Source organism: Camelus ferus, chromosome 32, assembly GCF_009834535.1.
Source record: "Camelus ferus isolate YT-003-E chromosome 32, BCGSAC_Cfer_1.0, whole genome shotgun sequence".
Classification (NCBI taxonomy): Eukaryota; Metazoa; Chordata; class Mammalia; order Artiodactyla; family Camelidae; genus Camelus; species Camelus ferus.
In genome coordinates this window covers 21,689,478-21,709,130 of record NC_045727.1, presented here as the reverse complement: position 1 = coordinate 21,709,130, position 19,653 = coordinate 21,689,478, and the positions used below count along the sequence as shown (strand labels likewise).

Sequence of the window (19,653 nt, the reverse complement as noted above, 5' to 3'; positions counted from 1 at the left end):
AACCCTTAATTGCTAGCATTAACATTTGGGGAGATTTCAAATGAAAAAATCTGGGTTCCTGGCTTGCCTTTGGAAATGGGAGGCCTGGCTTCGTCCTGGGATCTCCCTGCAGAGGGGTGATCTTCTGTCCTGGGGAGCAGCACTCTTCTTTAGAGAGGACACACAGTGTCCGACTTGCACCAGCCTCCACCCCTCCCACCTCGAGACTTCAGTACCGAAACTCGGGGTGATTCCTTTGTTTCCAGCCTCTGTCCTGGTGGGTCCCCGCCTGGGCCTTCCAGGCTGGAAACCGTCTTGAACACTATGCCTGGCCTCGGTCCAGGTACCTCCTCGTGCCCCTGGCCCCTGTGGATATTTCAGTCATCACCCCCTCCATTCCTTCTTTCGGTCTGTTGGACTAACTCCGTGTTGATCGTTAACCAGACGTCTGTGCAACGTGGTGGGAGTTCACCATCGTCCGCAGTGCAATGGTGTGGAGTGGCCGCCCCTCCTGACCGCAGACCCCCCCTTCCCATCACTCACACTTCCCATCCCTGGGCTGCCTTGGACGGGGCGGACACAGTCCTTTGATTCTGTCAGCCCTGCTGCCCAGAACGGACGTGGCCATTTGTAAACGGAGCTGGCAGGAACAGATTCATTACCCACAGGGTTTACTTTCTGAGGATGAGGATGCTGAAGATACAACGTCTGTTCTTTGGGCACAGATGTTAGTTCCTTTTCTGACTCTACCCGCCCCACGATGAATTGAATAACAAGTCCGGGATGTTTTCTCCTCTTCAAAATGAATATCCTAGATTTCCCCAGAAAGCATGGTAGAAATGAAAGTGAGTATGTCTGAACGCTGTGTTTCGCATTCTCGCGATTGCAGTGCTGGCGAGAACCATTCCCAGCAGACGTCCGCTAAGTCTCTTGACTTCCAGTTTGGACCCGTGTCCATAACCCGGGAGGGACCGCCTCGCTGATGCAAACTGAACAGCAGACCCGATGATGTGGGGCTGGGTGCGCGGTTTGCATCCTGCAGACAGAAATTCAGATGTTAGACGGGGCACTTCCGTTTTCATCTGAAAATTTAGTGTGGACATCACCTATGGTTGTTTGAATTGCGAAGCCAGCCTTAAAGTACTTTTTAAAAGAATACAGGTCTGAACATTCAAATAGAACAGAAATATAAATCTTCTCACATCTTATACCCACTTCCTCAATTTCTTTTCCCCAAAATACGGTTATCAGTTTCTAGGGTGTCCATCCAGACCTGCCCCACTTCCTCTTTTCCTCTTCCCTTCCTCCATGCCCGTTGACAACTGTATTTTACGCAAATAGTTCATAGCACATACATTTTTTCTCACTCTGAGTTTTAAAAATGTAACAATGTAACTTGAAGAACATTCTATATCCAGGCCTGTATATGAGCCTCAATATTTACCAGCTACACACTAGACCATTATAGAGACGCCCCGTATTTGCCCAGCCAGCCTGCTGTTAATGAGCATGTATGCTGTTGGCAGATTCTTGATACTATAAAAAAAAAATGCAGCTGTTACTCTTGCACGTAGGTCTTTGATCATGTGCATGAGTGAATCTGCAGAATAAATTCCCAGGAGTGGAATGACTGGATTGCATGGAGTGTGCGCTTAAAGTTTTGATAGATATAACAATCCTGCCCTCCAGAAAGGCTGTGTGGATTTGAACTCTTACCAGAAAAGTGGTAGAACCTGCCAACTCAGTGTATGTAACTTCTTGTTTGCCAGCCTGACAAGCGAACAGGCTAGCTCACCGCAGGTTTAAACATGCGTTTTAAAATTATGAGCAAGGTTGAGCTTCTTTCCATATCTCTAAAAATCATTTGCATTTCTTTTCCTTTGAGCTGTCTGTGTCCTTGGCCTCAATATTCTGTTGGTTTCAATTTCCTTAATGACAGGAGTTTTATTCGCAGAATGCATTTAATATAGCTAACAATAAATCAGTATGTTTTACTCTAGGTGCTCTATAAATACGGTTCCCCAGTTTAATTTAGCTTGATTCATTCTTCAGAACAGGAAATATTAAAAATCTTCCGTACAGAAATGTTAGAGTAAAAACTTTTTAATTAAAAAATTGTTTTAATTAAAAAATTTTCATATTTATAACCTGATTTGCTCAGAAGCTTTTATGTTTTGTTTTATGGTATTTAAATTTTGATCCATCTGGAAATTGTTATAGTAGAAAGAGGGAGGTGAGGATCTTAATGTTTTTGTAGGTGGCTGATGGGTTCTCATATCTTTGGCTGAATGAATGAACTTTCTCATCTGATTTAAAATACCGTCTATATAATAAATCAAACCTTCGTATTTGCTTGGGAATATTTATGGGCTCTCCCCCACTGAACGGTCTACTCGTGTGTGAGACCACATCGCCTTTACCATCTGGCTTTACAGTGCGTCTCAACATCTGCTGTAGCTAGCCCCCCTCCCCCACTGTCCTTTCACGTCCTCTCTCCAGATTTGCTGGGTTATTCTTGCTTATTTATCATTCTCTATAAGATCCACAATCAGCTTTCTCTGACACAAAAATCTCAGGATTTCTACACCAAATTTCCTAATATATATATATTTATATTAATGAAAGGATAGGTGACAACTGAAATGATTTTTTGAGTTTTCTTTATGAAGAATAGGTTAAGTCCACTATGGAGGACAGTACAGAGTTTCCTTAAGAAACTAAAAATGGACTTACCATATGATCCAGCAATCCCACTCCTGGGTGTATATGTGGAGAAAAACTCTCATTCAAAAAGACACATGCACCCCAGTGTTCATGGCAGCACTGTTTACAACAGCCAAGACATGGAAGCCACCTAAATGTCCATTGCCTGATGGCTGGATAAAGAAGTTGTGATGTGTTTATATATACACAATGGGATATTACTCAGCCATAAAAAAGAATGAAATGATGCCGTCGGCTGCAACATGGATGGACCTAGAGATCTCCATTCTAAGTGAAGTAAATCAGACAGAGAAAGACAAATATCATACGATAGCACCTATACGTGGAATCTAAAAAATGATACAAATGAACTTACTTACAAAGCAGAAACAGACCCACAGACATAGAAAACAAACTGTGGTCATTGGAGGGAAAGCGGGGTGTGGGAGGGTTAGGTTAGGAGTTTGGGATTACCGTATGCACACTGCTGTTTATAAATAAAGATAAACAAGGACCTATTGTATAGCAGGGAGAACTGTATTCAATTTCTTGTAATGAGCTATAATGGAAAAGAATCTGAAAAAATATGTATGTATGTATATGTAGAACTGAATCGCTTTGCTGTACACATGAAGCTAGCATTGTAAATTGACTACACTTCAAGACGAAATAAGAATTAAAAAAAGAGTAAGTTAAGTCCTTCATTTATCCAAGGGTTCTTTTACACCCTTCAGTATTGTTTTATTGTGTTCTTCACGGGCATGTGGTGTAGTTCTTATTCTTTTGTTCTTAAATGTCTTCTCTTTAGTGGCTGCATTTACAAATGAGAACCTTGCTTCTGTTTTTTAGCATTATTTTTTGAATACAGGAGAGCCACTGACATTTGCATATTTAGCCTGTATCAGCCGTCTTACTAAGTTCTTTTATTGTTTGTAACAGTTTTTCACTTTCCAAATTCTTTTCTTATGTGTAATAGCTTTTCATTTTCATTATCAGGCATACATCATTTGAAAATAATGATCGTATTATCTTTTTTTTTTTTGCAATGAACAACCCGAAGATTCCTTTCTTAATTTTAACTTTTCTAGGATCTGGCAGACATTAGGGCATTTCGTCATCTGGACCATTATTTCCACTTTTGGGAACCCATCACAGAGAACTAATCCAAGAGATGATTCAAGTTAGAGAACGGTTGAGTGTGTGACGGTGCAGCCGCCCGAGGGACAGTTACCCCAGCTTGATTATGAGGGCTAGAGAGAAGAAAATGCATGAAATAATTCGTGTGGTATTAAGTGAGTAGAGCTGGGCCAAAAAGAATGTATCTGCACAAAATAGCATCTGCTCAAAGTACTAGGCTCACGGAGGCAATTTTGGAACAATTCATTTTTAGTATGGCGGAAGCAGAGAGAGAGAGCAGAAAGTTCAAGACCAAACACCACGCCCAGCACGATAACAGTGCAGGTTTTCCTCCTTTTTCAGCCTTATTTTTCCCTCTTGTCTGATTGCATCAGGCACTTCTTCTAAAACTCGGGAAGGGATGATGGGATAATGGACTGTCTTGTCCTGTTTCTGGCGCGTGTGGGCGTGCTTCTCACGTGGCACCATTAGACGCCGTGGCTTTCATTTTCTTTGATTAAAAGATCATCTCCCTTCCAATTTATTCTGTTTTATCCTGTACAAATATTCGTTTATGTTTTAACTTACTGAGTTTTTCGAAAACCAGGAGTGGCTGTTGAGTTTTTATTCACATGCCTTTCGAACCCACCCCACGGCCCCTGCGATGCTGACTCCACCTCCCGTTCCTGATGCAGGTGGTAAGTAGCTCCTGGTGTCCAGCTCTGTCTTTCCTAGTGGTGATTTAACATTATCATTGTTTTTTTACCCCCAAGGGTTTGAAGTCTTGGCTTCCGCTTCCTATTACTGGCCGTTGGAAAATGTGGACGGGATCCACGAACTTCAGGACACAACTGGAGGTAGGCACGGGTGGTGAGAGTAACTGAGGCTGTCGGCAGGGTGGCTCTCGGGAATCGGGGGGCCTTCGAGAGAGACAAGCAAAGAGCACCCGCTTTGAAGTCAGGATGGTGGAGATTAATATGCATCTGTGTAGCTTCCCCCAATCATTGTTATTGCAAAGTATTGTACTGGAACTGTTATAGATTTTTATGATTGAAGGACAGCGTTTATGATTCGAAATACTATTAAGATGTGCATTTTCTCCAACAACCTTACAGCAAAAGCAGCTGTTTAAAGCTTTAAACTGCAGACGATAGATCAGCCTCTGTACGAGCACAGATGGATGTTTCCAGAGTAGACCCACCTAGCATCAGCAACATGCCCGTCAAAACAGGGGTCCATCTGAAACTAGCGCCTAAGGTCATGCCAGCAAGGTGAACCCCCTGTTTGCGGGGTCACCATTTCACTCAGCAAAGATGCCCCCCTCCCACCCGTCAGCCCCTCTGCACATGACTGGCAGCTGCCCTTTGAAAAGATCAAACATATAAGATGCTTCCAGTGGTCCCCAAGTCCATGCGAAGTCGTTAATGTTTCCAGTTGACTCAGTTCAGGCAGTGCAGAAGGCACCCCCACCCCAACCTCCCCGAGCACTTTTTCCATTCCAATAAGAAGCTTTTGTAAAGTCTAAGTGCTGAGTGGTTTCGGATGCTTTTCCATTTTAATTTCTCTTTCCTTGCCGCTCTTGGTCATGTCAGACGGCCGACGTGAACAGCAAGGGCTTATGTGCTGTCCTTGCACGTGCTCGCAGAGTCCATACTGGCTCTTTGTAATGGATTAAAAAAAAAAACAAAAACACGCGACACGTTGCTGATCACTGTGCTTCCCACACCAGCACACGGCTGTTTCCTGATTCCCGGGACTTAACGGGCTGCTGTAAGTTGCCGCCTCAGATTCTGAAACGTTTCCCTTGAAATTTGCAAATGGAGAAGCATGACAGGTGAGGTCTGGGCGGCTGGCATCCTGAGAGCAGCAGCTTGGCCAAGGGCGGGGTCATCCCCGCCGGCCGGGCCACCTCCCCCCGCCCCCCCCCCCCCCCCCCCCGTTGCCTCGCGCTGGCCTGCGTATCGGGCAGCAGTGGCAGCCGCGGTGAAAATCCGTCCAGTGGCTGCGTATTTGCTCCAAAGAATCTGTACCACAGGGGTGCAAGTGCCCTGTGGAAATCTATTTTATGACTAGCTCAGGTTAAAAGAAATGGCTTCCCCTCATTTTAATCCGACTCTCTCTTCTCAAGGCCTTTATTATAAAGCCTCTGAAAGGAGATCATTCCTCCAAGTGGAAAATGCATTGTCCGAACACCTCCTAACATCTTAGCAATTACTTCAAACAGGGTCTCCAGTAATGAGCAGTGTATCTCTCTCCTCGCCCCCTTGGCTCAGCTCATTGTGGAAGATGACCAGACACAACCACACTGTGGTGGAATTTTGTTCCCCGAATGTATTAATTCCCCATAAAACTGGGCATATATAGATGTTTGTCCCGAAACCCTCGAAAGATGGAGATTGCATCCATTCTTTATGTTATGACGCTCTGCTGGCTGGCATGTGTCAGTTTGATTATAGGCTTCTTAAGAGGGAAAAAAAAAGGCCCCGAATCCATCAGCACGTCTGGCTGCTGGGGACAGCTGAGTGGCGCTGAAGCCATTGCCGGGCGCACTGCTCTGTCATTTGTTGCTCAGTTCTCTGTTGCTTTGTCCATTTGTCATAATAACGTGTGGTCATTTCCATGCCGTGTTTCATGTTCCATCCGTTCTTGTGACATCACAACCATTAATCCTCTTGTGAAGGCTCTTTTATGGCCGAGTTCGATTTCATATCTCTCAACTAGGGATCCGATGGCAGGGGGAGCCAGCCAATGGGACCCACTGTTGGCGGCCAAACGCAGCGGCACGTGCGCCCCAGCTTCCGGCCTGAACCGGCCGCTGGGGTCTGCCCTGATGCGGACTCCGCCGGGGAGAGGGTGCTAGGACTTACAGACAAAGTCTGCTGGGTAAAAGGCAGGCTTCTCGATGCGTCCGCTGAGTTGAGAGATATGGGGATTCCGTTTGTGTTTTGTGTCACTCATTCATTGTGCTTTTTCTTTTTTCTTTTGTTGTTTCACCCAGCGTTACGAACCCACAACCTCACTGTGCTTCTTCCCCATAATTCTGCCTTTGTTTATACCAATGACTCTGCCTACTCAAATTTCCCTGCGACCGTAGGTGAGCACTCGTTCCTTCTGTGTTCTGCCGAGTTCGGATCTGCGATGAACGTCCAGTCCAGTCCCCTTTGGTTCTCTGTGAAGTCCCTGTAGCTTGGCGAGCCAACAAGAAAATGTCCCCAGAAAGGAGCCCAAGGTCCAGGATCCTGAAGATGGCTACTTCGAGTTAGGTCTAAAGAAAGTGTCCCAGATTGCCCCGGATAGGTGATTTCAAGTGACCTGGGTCTTCCAAACCAGTTGCTTGTTTTTAGAACGATACAGACGTAAGATGAGATGTTTTCTAAAAATAGCAATTGTTTGGATTTTTAAATGGATTATACTCTTTTGGGGGAGGAAAAACATGCCCTTCTAATGGAAAATCCAAGCTGATTTTAGCATACCTCATCAAAAATTTGATCTCTTCCAAACATTAAAATCAGCGTTTCTTCTGTAACTGGAATTAAAAAAAACAAAACAACAAACTCATTGGAAGCTGTTACATAAACTGCACACCCCCCAGGAGTCATGGTTAAACGATTTCTTATTTAATAACCTCCAGACCCCGTATGTTTCAGATTTTTCTTGCCCAGCACAGAGCGACAGGGTAGCAGCAGCTGTGGTATCTCCCCGATCAGCACAGAAAATCAGCTCAGATACTTCAGGTCTCACCGAGGGTCTTTTTTCAACGTACAACCCAATTGCTTTTTCAGCTACAAGATGTTTCGCTTCTAAGATTAATTTTACCCATCAAACTGGCTGGTTTGGGGGTTTCTATAGCCTCATTCAATCATGCAACTGCTAGTTATTTGCCCTTTTAATTTCACAACTATATGAATGCCACCCCCCGCCCCCACCAGCAATAAATGAGATAGAGGGAAGAATAATGAGTTTAAAGACAGAAGGGAAACATGCTGGAACCCTTCAAGTTGTTTATCCCCATGGCAACGGTTGTTAGCAAACCTGAGCTGGTGGCGTGGTCTGACCCCAGAACCCGCACCTCCGGTACGTCTTCAGTGGGGCCGACGGCTCCGCGGGCAGTGGGCGTGTGCCCTTGTGCCTGACAAGGCATCTGGGCGACTTTGACCCTGGTTAACAATCCGTGACAAATCACCCTTGGTCTTCGTAGTCTCCCCTGATCCATTCTGTAAACCATTTACATCACACTCACACCATCAGATAGGTTTGCTACGGGAATGGAACAAAACAAAACGATGACGGAGTTCGCGTCTCAGCCAGGACAGCTGGCCCTGAGGTCTTGTCCTTGGCGGGCTCCACTGGGCCGGCTCGGAATGTAACTCTGGGTTTTCCTCCGGGAGCCTGAAAACGGATTCTCGTCAAGTCACGGGCTCCCAAGCCTAGGTTTGGGGCGCTTTCGATTAGAACTCAAAAGGAGACAGAGTTCAGGGGTAGTTTTTTGCTGAAACTTGCATCTCAGTGTTTCACTTGGAAAGTCTAGTGTCAAGGTGGCCGTGGGAAGGACTCGTGAACAGGCTGATGGAATGAAAGTTTAGGGCAGGAGGAGATGCCAATCATAGCGCTCCTGGCAGCTCTGCCATCAGCAGATGCAGGCATTAGAATCTCATTATATTATAGGACGTACTATACCCTAGAAAATACTAATATGGTAGGATATTTACTCTTAAATAGTCACCCCAACCTACATTGCTGATAATTTAGTTATTAATAAATGTTGATGCCATTAATATTATAGACTAGCAATGCTAGAAATACGTAATTATAAAGATAAATCATGCAGTGTGTTTAGCTGTAAGTTGTCTGTAAGCCTCACACGTCTTTGGACTTTTCATCTTGTGTGGTTATTAAGCGACACCGTCTCGCCGTTCTTCTTGCTTAGACATTGTGGAAGGGAAGGTCAGCAAAGGCGTTTACTTCAAGGAGGACAAAGGAGTCACGTTTCTCCATTACGGGAGCTACAAGGCTTCCTGCATCAGCAACCCAGCGCAGTGCGGCCCTGAGGGTGAGTGATGGGCCACCGTCTTCTTTTTTAATTCATTTCACTTTCAGGTAGCATCTACTCCTCTGGGCCGGGGCAGACACGGAAGTGAGGTTCCCGTGGGCTGCGGGATGCGTGAGAACCTCACACGTGGACCTGAGCGGATGGGAGGGCGGGGGATGGGGGCACCTAGAATTGTAATGAGAGACCACCCTGGAGACAGAATTACTTACTCTTGTAAAGAAGAAAACAAAACAAAACAAAACAAAACACCGAGAAACAGCAGGGGAGGGGATAGCGCAGGGATGGAGGGCATGCCTAATGCACCCGAGGTCCTGGGTTCGATGCCCAGTACCTCCATTAAAAAAATGAATAACCTGATTACCTCCCCCCCAAAAAAAGATGAAAAATAAATAAATTTAAAAAAATAAAATAGTTGCCAAACAATTGGAAAAAAAAAACCTAAGAAAGAAACAAACAAAAACCCCTCCACATAAAAGAGACACAAGGATGTCCCGTTGGGGCTTGGATAGGGCCGTGGCGTTGGTAGGAAGCAAACTGGTGGTGTGGCTCACACAGTGTCATTTCTGGCTCTAGGCTGCTGGTGATCGGTCTGGGCAGGACTTGCCCTTCTTCTTTTCCTTTCTTTTCTTTTTTAAAATTGAAGTACAGTTAATTACAATGCGTCAGTTTCTGGTGCACAGCACGATGTCCCAGCCATGCATATATATGCATGTATATGTTTTCATATTTTTTTCCATTAAAGGTTATTATAAGATATTGAACATAGTTCCCTGTGCTCTACAAAATAAACTTTTTAAAAAATCTATTTTTATATAGATAACATTTGTAAATCTCAAACTCCCAAATGTATCCCCTCCCACCCCTTTTCTCCAGTAACCGTAAGATTGTTCACTAAGTCTGCTTCTGTTTTGTAGATGAGTTCAATAGTGTCCTTTTTTTTATTTTTATTTTTTAAATTCCACATGTGAGTGATATCATGTGGTATTTTTCTTTCTCTTTCTGGCTTATTTCACTTAGAATGACGATCTCCAGGTCCATCCATGTTGCTGCAAATGGCATTATTTCATTCTTTTTATGGCAGAGTAGTATTCCATTGTATAAATATACCACAACTTCTTTATCCAGTCATCTGTTGATGGACATCTAGGTTGCTTCCATGTCTTGGCTGCTGTAAATAGTGCTGCTGTGAACATTGGAGTGTGTGTATGTTTTTGCATTAGAGTTCCCTCCGGATGGGAATGGCCAATAGACATGTCAAAAAAATGCTCAGTATCACTAATTATCAGAGAAATGCAGATCAAATCTACAATGAGGTATCACCTCACACCAGTCAGAATGGCCATCATTCAAAAGTCCATGCACGATAAATGCTGGAGAGGCTGTGGAGAACAGGGAACCCTCCTGCACTGCTGGTGGGAATGTACTTTGGTGCAGCCACTGTGGAAAACAGTGTGGAGATTCCTCAAAAGACTAAAAACAGACTCGCCCTATGATCCAGCCATCCCACTTAAGACCCGTGCTTGTGGGTTTGCTTTTATGTCCATCAAGGTTGGAGGGGGGCGGTGCAGAGAGCTGTCCCAGCAAAAGGTTGCAGGTCTGTGGTTGAAATGATGCCACGGACAGAACACACAGAGGCCAGAGGGAAGCTAGGGGCCTGTTCCTTCCTCTTTTTCTCTGTGAAAGGTAACATGCTCCCTAGTCGCTTTATCTGAGCTTCAGGCAGTGGACATCTGGGCCATGTTTCAAAACTTCCTGGAAAATTGTTCCCGGCCATCCAAATCAAGCCTCAAGCCTCCAAGTTCCATTATCCGAAACAAATGAACATTTTTTTCTTTCTAGGAAAAAAAAAAGAGTTTAATGCAGCCTATCTGAAAGTCCTAAAGATTTTTGGTTATCCCATGGCCTTATCAAAGAAGCCTGGTGGTGAATTCATTGTTCTCGAAGCTGGGCCCTATTGGAGTGCGTTCCAGTAAAAGTAAACAAAACTTCCCACGGTGATAACCTGAGAGAGGAGGCGTCTTGGCCTCTGCAGGACCAAGTTTTGAGAAATGGTTTTGAGGTCCGAAACCGTGGCCAGGTTTACAAATCTGCAGCTCAGGCCGTTCCTGAGTTCCAACAGCCCTATAAACACAGCAGGCTTGTTTATTTCTCTAAATTTAAAACAGCCCCACCTCAGCTGCGGGGACCGCGGCAACCGGGAGGGCAGGCGTGTCCCCGCCCCGGCCGGGAGGGCTGGCGGGCTCTGCCCGGCCTGTCTCTGGGTCTGTGGGACCCGCTTCTCTCCAGCTGCCCACGGGAGTGTATTCACCTGGGATGGGAGGGTCCCAGGAGGTCCCGTGATGGGACTGTCCCAGACAACCAGCCCTTGAAGGGTGACTGGGCTGGGACCCCTGGGAAGCATGGCTGTTGGAAATCAGAACTGTTGGGAAGTTTTATCTGAACTCTGAGGTCACAGACTGGACGCCTCTGAGTGGACTCTGGCCTCTGGCTGCATTTGGTTTTAAATTGGAGTTAAAATTTTTTAATTAGCTGCCAACATTGAAACATAGGAAAATGTCACATGAAAATATAGATTTTAATTTCTCTTAAGAAATCCGCCCCCGACCTCGACTCTGACTGGGTGGGACTGAATCACGGGGGCCCCTTTGTGCTGGACGTTGCCCTCCAGTTCATCCCAGGCTCCTGGCCCTTTGGGCATCGGGCCAGGTGGACACGGAGCACAGTAATAATGTGGGCTCCGTGGCCAGGCGGCCTGGGTTCCAGCCCCAGTTCTGATCCTTTCTGCGGTGACCTTGGGCAGCCACTTAACCTCTGAGTCCGAGTTCCTTATCTGTAAAACCAGTCAATCAAATTGCCTTCTCATGCAGCTGTCCGGAAGGCTGAGAGTTCACACACCCCTGGCACGTGGTCGGGCCAGCTTTGAGAGGCCCTTGGCTTCATTTTTGCCTGTGTGGGTGGCTGTCATTGGGATCTTGGTGTTATCCAACTTGCCCATTTTTTAAAATATAGTTCCATTTATTTTATAGTTGATTTACAATGTTGTGTTAGTTTCTGGTGTATGACAGAGTGATTCAGTTATACACACACACACACACACACACACATATATTCTTTTTCATTCCAGGCCATTACAAGGTATTGAATGTAGTTCCCTGTACTATATAGTAGGACCTTGTGGTTTATGTTTTGAATGTAGTGGTGTGTATCTGCTGATCCCAAACTCCTAATTTATCCCTCCCCTGCCTTTTCCCTTTGGTAACCATGAGTTTGTTTTCTATGTCTGTGAGTCTCTGTTTTGTAAATAAGTTCATTTGTGTCATTTTTTTTTGATTCCACACATAAGTGGTATCACATGGTATTTGTCTTTCTCTGTCTGACTTACTTCACTTAGTATGATGATCTCCAGGTCCATCCATGTTGCTGCAAATGGCGTTATTTTTGTTCTTTTTAATGGCTGAGTAGTATTCCATTGTGTATCTTCTTTACCCAGTCATCTGTAGATGGACATTTGGGTTGTTCCCATGTCTTGGCTGTTGTAAACAGTGCTGCTGTGAACATTGGGGTGCATGTATTTTTTCAAACAAATTTTCTCTGGATACATGCCCAGGAGTGGGACTGCATAGGGTAAATGTACTTTTAGCGTTTTAAGGACACTCCGTCCTGTTCTCCGTAGTGGCTGCACCAGTTACATTCCCACCAACAGTGTAGGAGGGTTCCCTTTTCTCCACACCCTCCAGTTTGCCTGCTTAATGTGACCCTCTGATGAGGGCAGACATAGTTGGACTGATCATAATAATGACCCATGATTGTTAATTGTTTACTACATGCCAGTCAGGGTTTTAATCCCATTACACGTATTAATTCATTTCATCCTCAAAGAAAACGAAACGAGAGAGACTGGAGCTCCAGTGGTGGAGAAAGCTGTGAACTTTGACTTCATGTCCCACCCTGTGGACCTCTCGTGTGTCACGGTTAACGGGAGACTTTTAAAGTGTTTCTTGGGTGGCCACCTTCCGTAGAGTATGGCCAGGTAGCCAGTGAAGCCAGGAAGCCTCCAGTCAACCTTGGCCCCCCCAAGAGAGGATGCTGGTGTGGGCCTTGATGTGGACACTGAGGGAGGCTGGGTATTCCTGGATCTACCGCCCTTGGTCTAGACTTCAGACAGGGCCTCCAAGCATGGATACCACCCTAAGGACCACTGCATGCGTTTCCCAGTTTTATGACCATATCCTTTGCTCAAGTGGGGTTCCCTGGGGCTTCCATGAGCTTGTATGTCTGGGTTCAACAAGAGCAGGGTGTGAACAGGGAAGATCTGTCCAGCATTTTCCAAATGCACCTCCGTGGAGCACGTGAGGTCTGTGAGATGATTCAGGTGGCCCTTGGAGCGGTTACAAAATGCATGGTTATGTTTTAATTTTAAGACAGATAGCTGAGCAGAACTGGGATTCCACTCATACTAGTTAGAATGAGACTTCAGTAAGTAGCAAGCTTTTAAAATTTTTTCTATTTTTTTCATGGAGGGAGGTAATTAAGATTTATTTTCTTATTTATTTACTTGATGGAGGTACCGGGGATGGAACCCAGGACCTCGGGCAAGCTAGGCGTGCACTGTGCCACTGAGCTGCACCCTCACCCCAGTAGCAAGCTTCAAAAATGGGTTGACTTAAAGAACAGTGTTTCATAATCATAATAGAGGCGCTTTGCAGACGTGATGAAAACATGAGCGACTAAAATGCAGGAACCGCGGCTTCTTCGGGTACCTTGGCCTCGCCTCCCCCGCACTTCTTCCTGGAGGTGCGGGTGGGCACAGATGTATAACCCGTTATTCTTACAACGGAACCAACACTTAGATAAAGAGGGAAGCTCTCCCACGCCCGGTCCCACAGGTCAGCTGTTTTCATGCTTGTTGTTTTCAAACTCTCTTGTGGTCTCTGTTCATATTTTCGGCTGTTTTTTTTTTTTTTTTTTTTTTTTTTTTTTTAAGGAATGTTTTAAGAGACAGGGTTGAGGTTAGAGCTTTTCAAAACAGGACGAAGCATCTGAGCAGTCTGGCTGCTCCCTCTCCGGGCTCTCCGCTAGACCCTGGAGTCTTCCTTGTCCGCCCGGGCGCCCGCTCCAAGCCCGTCCAGCCACATCCTGCTGGGCCCCGGGGGTCTCTCCACCTGCCCGTCCACCTTCCTTTGTTTCTCCGAACTGCCCGTGGGGCTTGCCTTCTGGCAAACGGCGCCTCCTGAGGAAGGTTTCTCACAGTACTGGGTGTGGATGCAGGGAAGCTTTTGAGGATCTTTTGAGAGAAAAAGGCTATTTGAACGTCAACCTCGGGAAACACTGCGTTCTTTCAATACCAAGCTGGCTCTCCAACTCCCATGAGCGGCACACACACACGTGGGGAAACCCAGAGTAGGAAGGGGCCCTTCCTGGAACGTCCCAGCACCTTGTGTCCCCCCCATGTAGACCTCGAGGGCTCAGTTCCAGTGTCTCCTCTTAGTGCTCACCACAGCTGTCACCGTGGGGACGCCCACAGTTTATGTCTGTCTTTCCACTTCCTGGCCACTTCTGTCTTCAGACCCTTGCTCATAGTGTCTGATGTGTATGAGCTGCTAAAAAATGTTTGTTGAATGAATAACTGAATGTATGAATGACCCTGTTGCTGTGGCCTGGATGTCTATGTCTGCCCCCTAATTCATACACTGCAGCCGTATCCCTGCTGTGACCATATTTGGAGGGATTAGGGTTAGATGAGGTCATAGTGGGGGACGGGATTAACGCCCTTCTAAGAGAAGGTGGGAACGTGGGCTCTCTGTGTGCGTGGACCAAGGAAGGCCATGTGGAGACAGAACCAGGAAGAGAGCTTTCGCCAAGAACCCAACGTGCTGGCAACCTGGTCGCAGACTCTCAGCTTCCAGAACTGTCGGAAACGACCGTTGTTTAATATGCCCAGGCTGCAATGCTTGTTACAGCAGCCCGAGTGGACTGAGACAAGCGTTGTCCAAGACAGGTCTCAGCCCGGAAGTGACATCGATGTCCTGAGCTTCCCCCTCCAGGATGTTCTTTTTAAAAAAAAAAAATTTTTTTTATCGAAGTGCAGTTGATTTACAATGTGTTAGTTTCTGGTGTACAGTGAAGTGCTTCGGTTATACATACATATATATATTATTTTTCATATTCTTTTCATTATAGTTTATTACAGGATATTTAATATAGTTCCTCATATTATATAGTAGGACCTTGTTGTTTATCTATTCTGCATAAGGTAGTTTGTATTTGCTGATCCCAAACTCCTAATTTATCCCTCCCCCTCCCTTTTCCCCTTTGGTAACCACAAGTGTGCTTTCTATGTCTGTGAATCTATTTCTGTTTTGTAAATAAGTTCAATTTGTGTCATAATTTAGATTCCACATGTAAGTGATACCATGATGTTTGTCTCTCTCTGTCTGACTTACTTCATTTAGAATGATGATCTCCAGGTCCATCCATGTGGCTGCAAATGGCATTATTTCATTCTTTTTTTATGGCTGAGTAGTATTCCATTGCGTACATACGCCACATCTTTATCCAGTCGTCTGTGGATGGACACTTAGGCTGTTTCCATGTCTTGGCTGTTGTAAATAGTGCTGCTCTGAACACTGGGGTCTGTGTATCTCTTTGAATTAGTTTTCTCCACTTAATTTCCTTTATAAGGTATTCTTTATACAGTAAGGAAATTCATTTCTGGTCTGTTAAATGTATTACAAACATTTTTTTCCTGGGCTGCCATTTGTCTTTTGACTTTGTCATGATACATGCTTTGCCTTGCAGAATGTTATAATATTTATGCACTCAAATTTATCCATCTTTTCTCGTGTCAGCTGGGTACTTTTTCTTTTCATTGTTTTGTCTTATTGAGAAAGAGCTTTCCTCACTTTATTTTTCGGATGGGTTAGGGTTCAGTGCTCCTAAGAAGAAAAAAAGCACTGAATCAATTTGTCGATACTGCGCTTATTTCTCCTTCAGATTTATTCCTCTTCGTGCTGACAGTCCCAAGTGCGGGAAGCAAAGTTCCTGAAAAAAATGCGAATATTAGCAGGCTCACTGTGAGCCTTTCAGGACTCTGCAAAGACGCAGATTGATATTTAAATACCAGCTGTTCCTCAGACAGAAATGACTCTCCTCCAGGCTGGATTAACAGAAATGGAAAGCTTGCCTTAGAATAACCATCGTTTCTTTCCCTCTTCCCTTACCTAACACCAAATTGAATGTTTTGTCTTTTTCTCCCAGCGCTGAAAGACATTTGGCCAAGACAGGACTGACTTAAAGGAATTTTTAAATGCGGCGAAGTGTTTGGGGAAAAATGGACTTTTGTGAATCCTGCTGGGAATTCGTTTCATAACAAAAGTTTCACAATGCACTGTATTCGTTTGTTTCTCTGTGAAATTGGTTGTTTCTGAGCGGAGGGGTGCGGCAGGAGGTGGGGGTGGGGGTTCTTCTGGAATCTGGGCCGCCGCAGGGCAAGGCGGACAGAGGTGGCGGGATGCCCGGCCCGTGGGTCCTGCCACCCACCGCCTTCAGGGGGTGCGCTGGGGACAGAGTGTCCGGGACAGGCCAGCTGACCCCTGGGCAAACTCCAGAGTCCCATCCTTCTGCTGGGGTGACCCACATCACAGGGCACTTTTGAGGACTTCCTGCTTTTCTCACTGACCCTAAGAACACAGTCCTCACGACCTGGAGTTCTCCTCTGGGGTCTCTCTGAGCTCAAGGAGAGTCGTAGGCCCCATCCGTTTTTTTGAGATTTCTCTTAACATTAAAAAATACAGATTTTCATACTTCATAAGTGAAGTAAGCCAGAAAGAGAAAAAAAAAACACCACATCACTCATATGTGGAATCTAAAAAAAATGACACAAATGAGCTTATTTGCAAAACAAACAGACTCATAGACATAGAAAACAAACTTACGATTACCAAAGGGGGAAGGGGGTGGGGGATAAATTAGGAGTTTGGGATTAACAGATATACACTACTAACTATAAAATAGATAAACAACACGGTCCTACTGCAGAGCACAGGGAACTATTCCAGTATCTTGTAATAGCCTATAATGAAAAAGAATATGAAAAGGAATATATATATATATATAAAACTGCATCACTGTGCTGTATACCAGAAACTAACACAACATTGTCAACCAACTACACTTCAATTAAAAAAAGGCAAAAAAATAAAGAAACGCCAAACCAGGCTCGTAAAATCCTGCCATGTTTACACGAATCATACCAGGGCTTTGGACTCACAAAGGCATCATGCAATGTGATTGTCACGATTTCATCGTCACAAGACATTTGAACAACTTGTAACACATCTGTCCACTCAGAAGGCGTTACAGCCAGGACGGCTGGTAGTGGGACAGAAGTTTATACGTGATGACAGATGTCTTCTTTGAACTCAGTGACTCAGCCTGTGTCCATAATCTCATTTGAAGGTAAGGGCTGAAGTCTCACTTTGGCGCCATTTATATAAAGAGGGTCCTGGGCAAAGGGTCTTCCGCGTTTCCCTCCCACCCCCGTCACGGGTGGGCTTTGCTCAGCTCTGGGCATCACACGCTTTCCCCGCCCAGAGCCTGGGCCAGGCTGTCGGGGGTGCGGGGGCAGCCTGACCTAGCTCTGGCTTTCACGCACCGGGGCCAGGCAGGCTGCTGGTGCGCACGCGCGCGTACACACACACACACACACACAAACACACACACACACACACACACACACACACACACACACACAGAGTTACTCTCACGCAAAGAAGGGACAAATGTTACCGGCGGTGGAGAAGCAGAGCAAAATACTCAGGGCTCCAAAGGCGACGTCTGGAGCCTCTATCGCGGTCAGGCTCTTACCCGTCGCTGGGCGGCGGTGGGGGCACCCGCCCCCAGGCTTGCAAGGTGATCGTGGCGCCAGGTCTTCACCGTCATAAGCTGGACTTGCTTCTCATGCTCCACCTGCTTCTGGTGATGGAGAGACACCAACCAACGAGCCAGCTCATTCCTGCTCCCGTTTGAGTGGAGACCATTCAGTCCACGTGGAGCATGGGGCCCGGGCCCAGGACGCCAGCGTCTGCAGACTGGCTGTCTTGACAGGGACCTTGGCTGCCAGGGCCCCGGTGAGCCCCACTGTGTTGGAAACAGACAACCATCGGTATCAAAACCTTTAAGACTGGGTCTCCCCTTGGACTAGAGACTCCCTACTACTGGGAGTTAATCCTGAAGGCATGTCGTCTGACGTGTGCAGGAAGGCTTAGCTTCCAGTGCTGTTTGCAAAAGAAAGAGTTGAAGGAAACTGTAAGACCCCGCTCTGGGAGGGTTGCTGTTTAAAAAAAAAATTAGAGTTCCTGCTTAGAAGGTAACGCTGTGCAGATAAAAACAATAGCGATGTGAAGGTGTAGGTATGGGCATTGGAGGGGGTTTATGGTGTAGTAAGTTTAAAACACGTGCCTTGTAAACTGGCCAAATAGGTTTCTGGAGGAGCTCCCTCAACAGACGATGTCTGTGGGGTCAGAGTGGGTTTGAATCTGAAGGGAGTCCATCTCTAGTTCAGTGACTTGGGCAAACCGGCCTCAGTGTTTTCATCTGCATAATGGGGATGAAAACCAGGATCTGTAATATTTAAAACTCTCAGAAAAGTGTCTGGTACTTAGCGGGCTCTTGATAAATATCACCTGGTGGTGTTGCCTGTATTTTATGAATTGAACATACATTGTCTCTAGAATGAGGGGGAAAAAAATGCCTTTTCAAAGAACCAGGAGAACCATCTGCTTCTGTGAGGTTAAATCCCCTCAGCTTTTCATGAACACTGACCCATCGCCTTTCCTGTCCTCAGGGGTCACGTTCTCTTTTTTCTGGAAGACCCAAGGAGAACAGTCCAGACCAACCCCCTCTGCGTACGGGGGTCAGGTCATTTCCAACGGGTTCAAAGTCTGCTCCAGCGGCGGCAAGGGCTCGGTGGAGCTGTATGCGCGGGAGAACTCCATGACGTGGGCGGCCACCTTCAGCCCCCCAGGTAAGGGTGCCCGCGGCCAGAGGGGTGCGGGGAGGCGGGAAGAGGGGGAGGCGGGAGGAGGGGGAGGCAGGACCGCCCACGAGGGAGGGGACGGACCCCAGGGGCAGCGCGCTCTTCCTTTGGCCTCCGGGCACATGAGCCCTCCCGGCACATGAGCCCTCCCTCTAAGGGGCTGTTTGGGAAACTGGGCAGGGTAAGACGGCGTCCTTTGCTGAGATGCCCGTGGTGGGTTAAGGGCCTGGGTCCTGCAGCTGGGTGTCTGGGTTCCCTCTGACCCCCGACTGTGTCTCTGCATCATGTTGCTTAATGTGCTGAGCCTCGGTTTCCGGACAGTGAAGAAATGAGTGCTACTTAGCTTCCAGTTTGGGGGAAATTACATGGAATGCTGCCTGCAAAGGGCTCAGCACAGTGGTGTCTGTTTTCTGCCTCTTCCTGCACATCCCCCGCCCACCCCCGCATCTTTCTTTTCCTCCTTCTCCCCGCCTCCTTCGTTTTGGTGGTACAGACTTGGAAGTATTTAGAAGATGATGCAAAGAAGCTTTTGGAAAAGAGGGTGACGACTGGGGGAGAAAGGAGAGCGGGAGGAGGGGTGTGCGGGCACTGGGCAGTGGGGGCCTGGGGCTCGGGGGGATGCTCTGGGCCAGGTGGGAGGGTGCGGGCAGGGCAGCATGGTTCTGTCTGATGACTCTGATTTTCTCCGGGGTGCAGTGTCGTGGGTGGACGGCCGGGCCTGAGGCAGAGGTGCAGGGCAGGCAGCTGGGGGAGGCTGGGGTCTGGAGTG

At 46.5% G+C, this 19,653-nt stretch overlaps 1 protein-coding gene across 5 annotated transcripts in view; it reads left to right on the top strand.

Annotated features, from left to right (window-relative positions):
- Nucleotides 1-19,653, top strand: part of ADGRD1 (adhesion G protein-coupled receptor D1) — a 125,587-nt gene that overhangs the window by 6,814 nt on the left and 99,120 nt on the right. For 4 of the 5 annotated variants that reach the window (XR_004316775.1, XM_032472188.1, XM_032472187.1 and 1 more), the window contains 3 exons: nucleotides 4,572-4,655; nucleotides 8,726-8,848; nucleotides 18,693-18,872. Coding sequence is in view for 4 of the 5 variants with exons in the window: in XM_032472188.1 (XP_032328079.1) it covers nucleotides 4,572-4,655; nucleotides 8,726-8,848; nucleotides 18,693-18,872 (387 nt within the window). In the remaining variant the exon portion in view is untranslated. Of the gene's footprint in view, nucleotides 1-4,571; nucleotides 4,656-6,796; nucleotides 6,893-8,725; nucleotides 8,849-18,692; nucleotides 18,873-19,653 lie in introns of all 5 variants that reach the window. The other variant, XM_032472189.1, reaches the window with a different exon arrangement.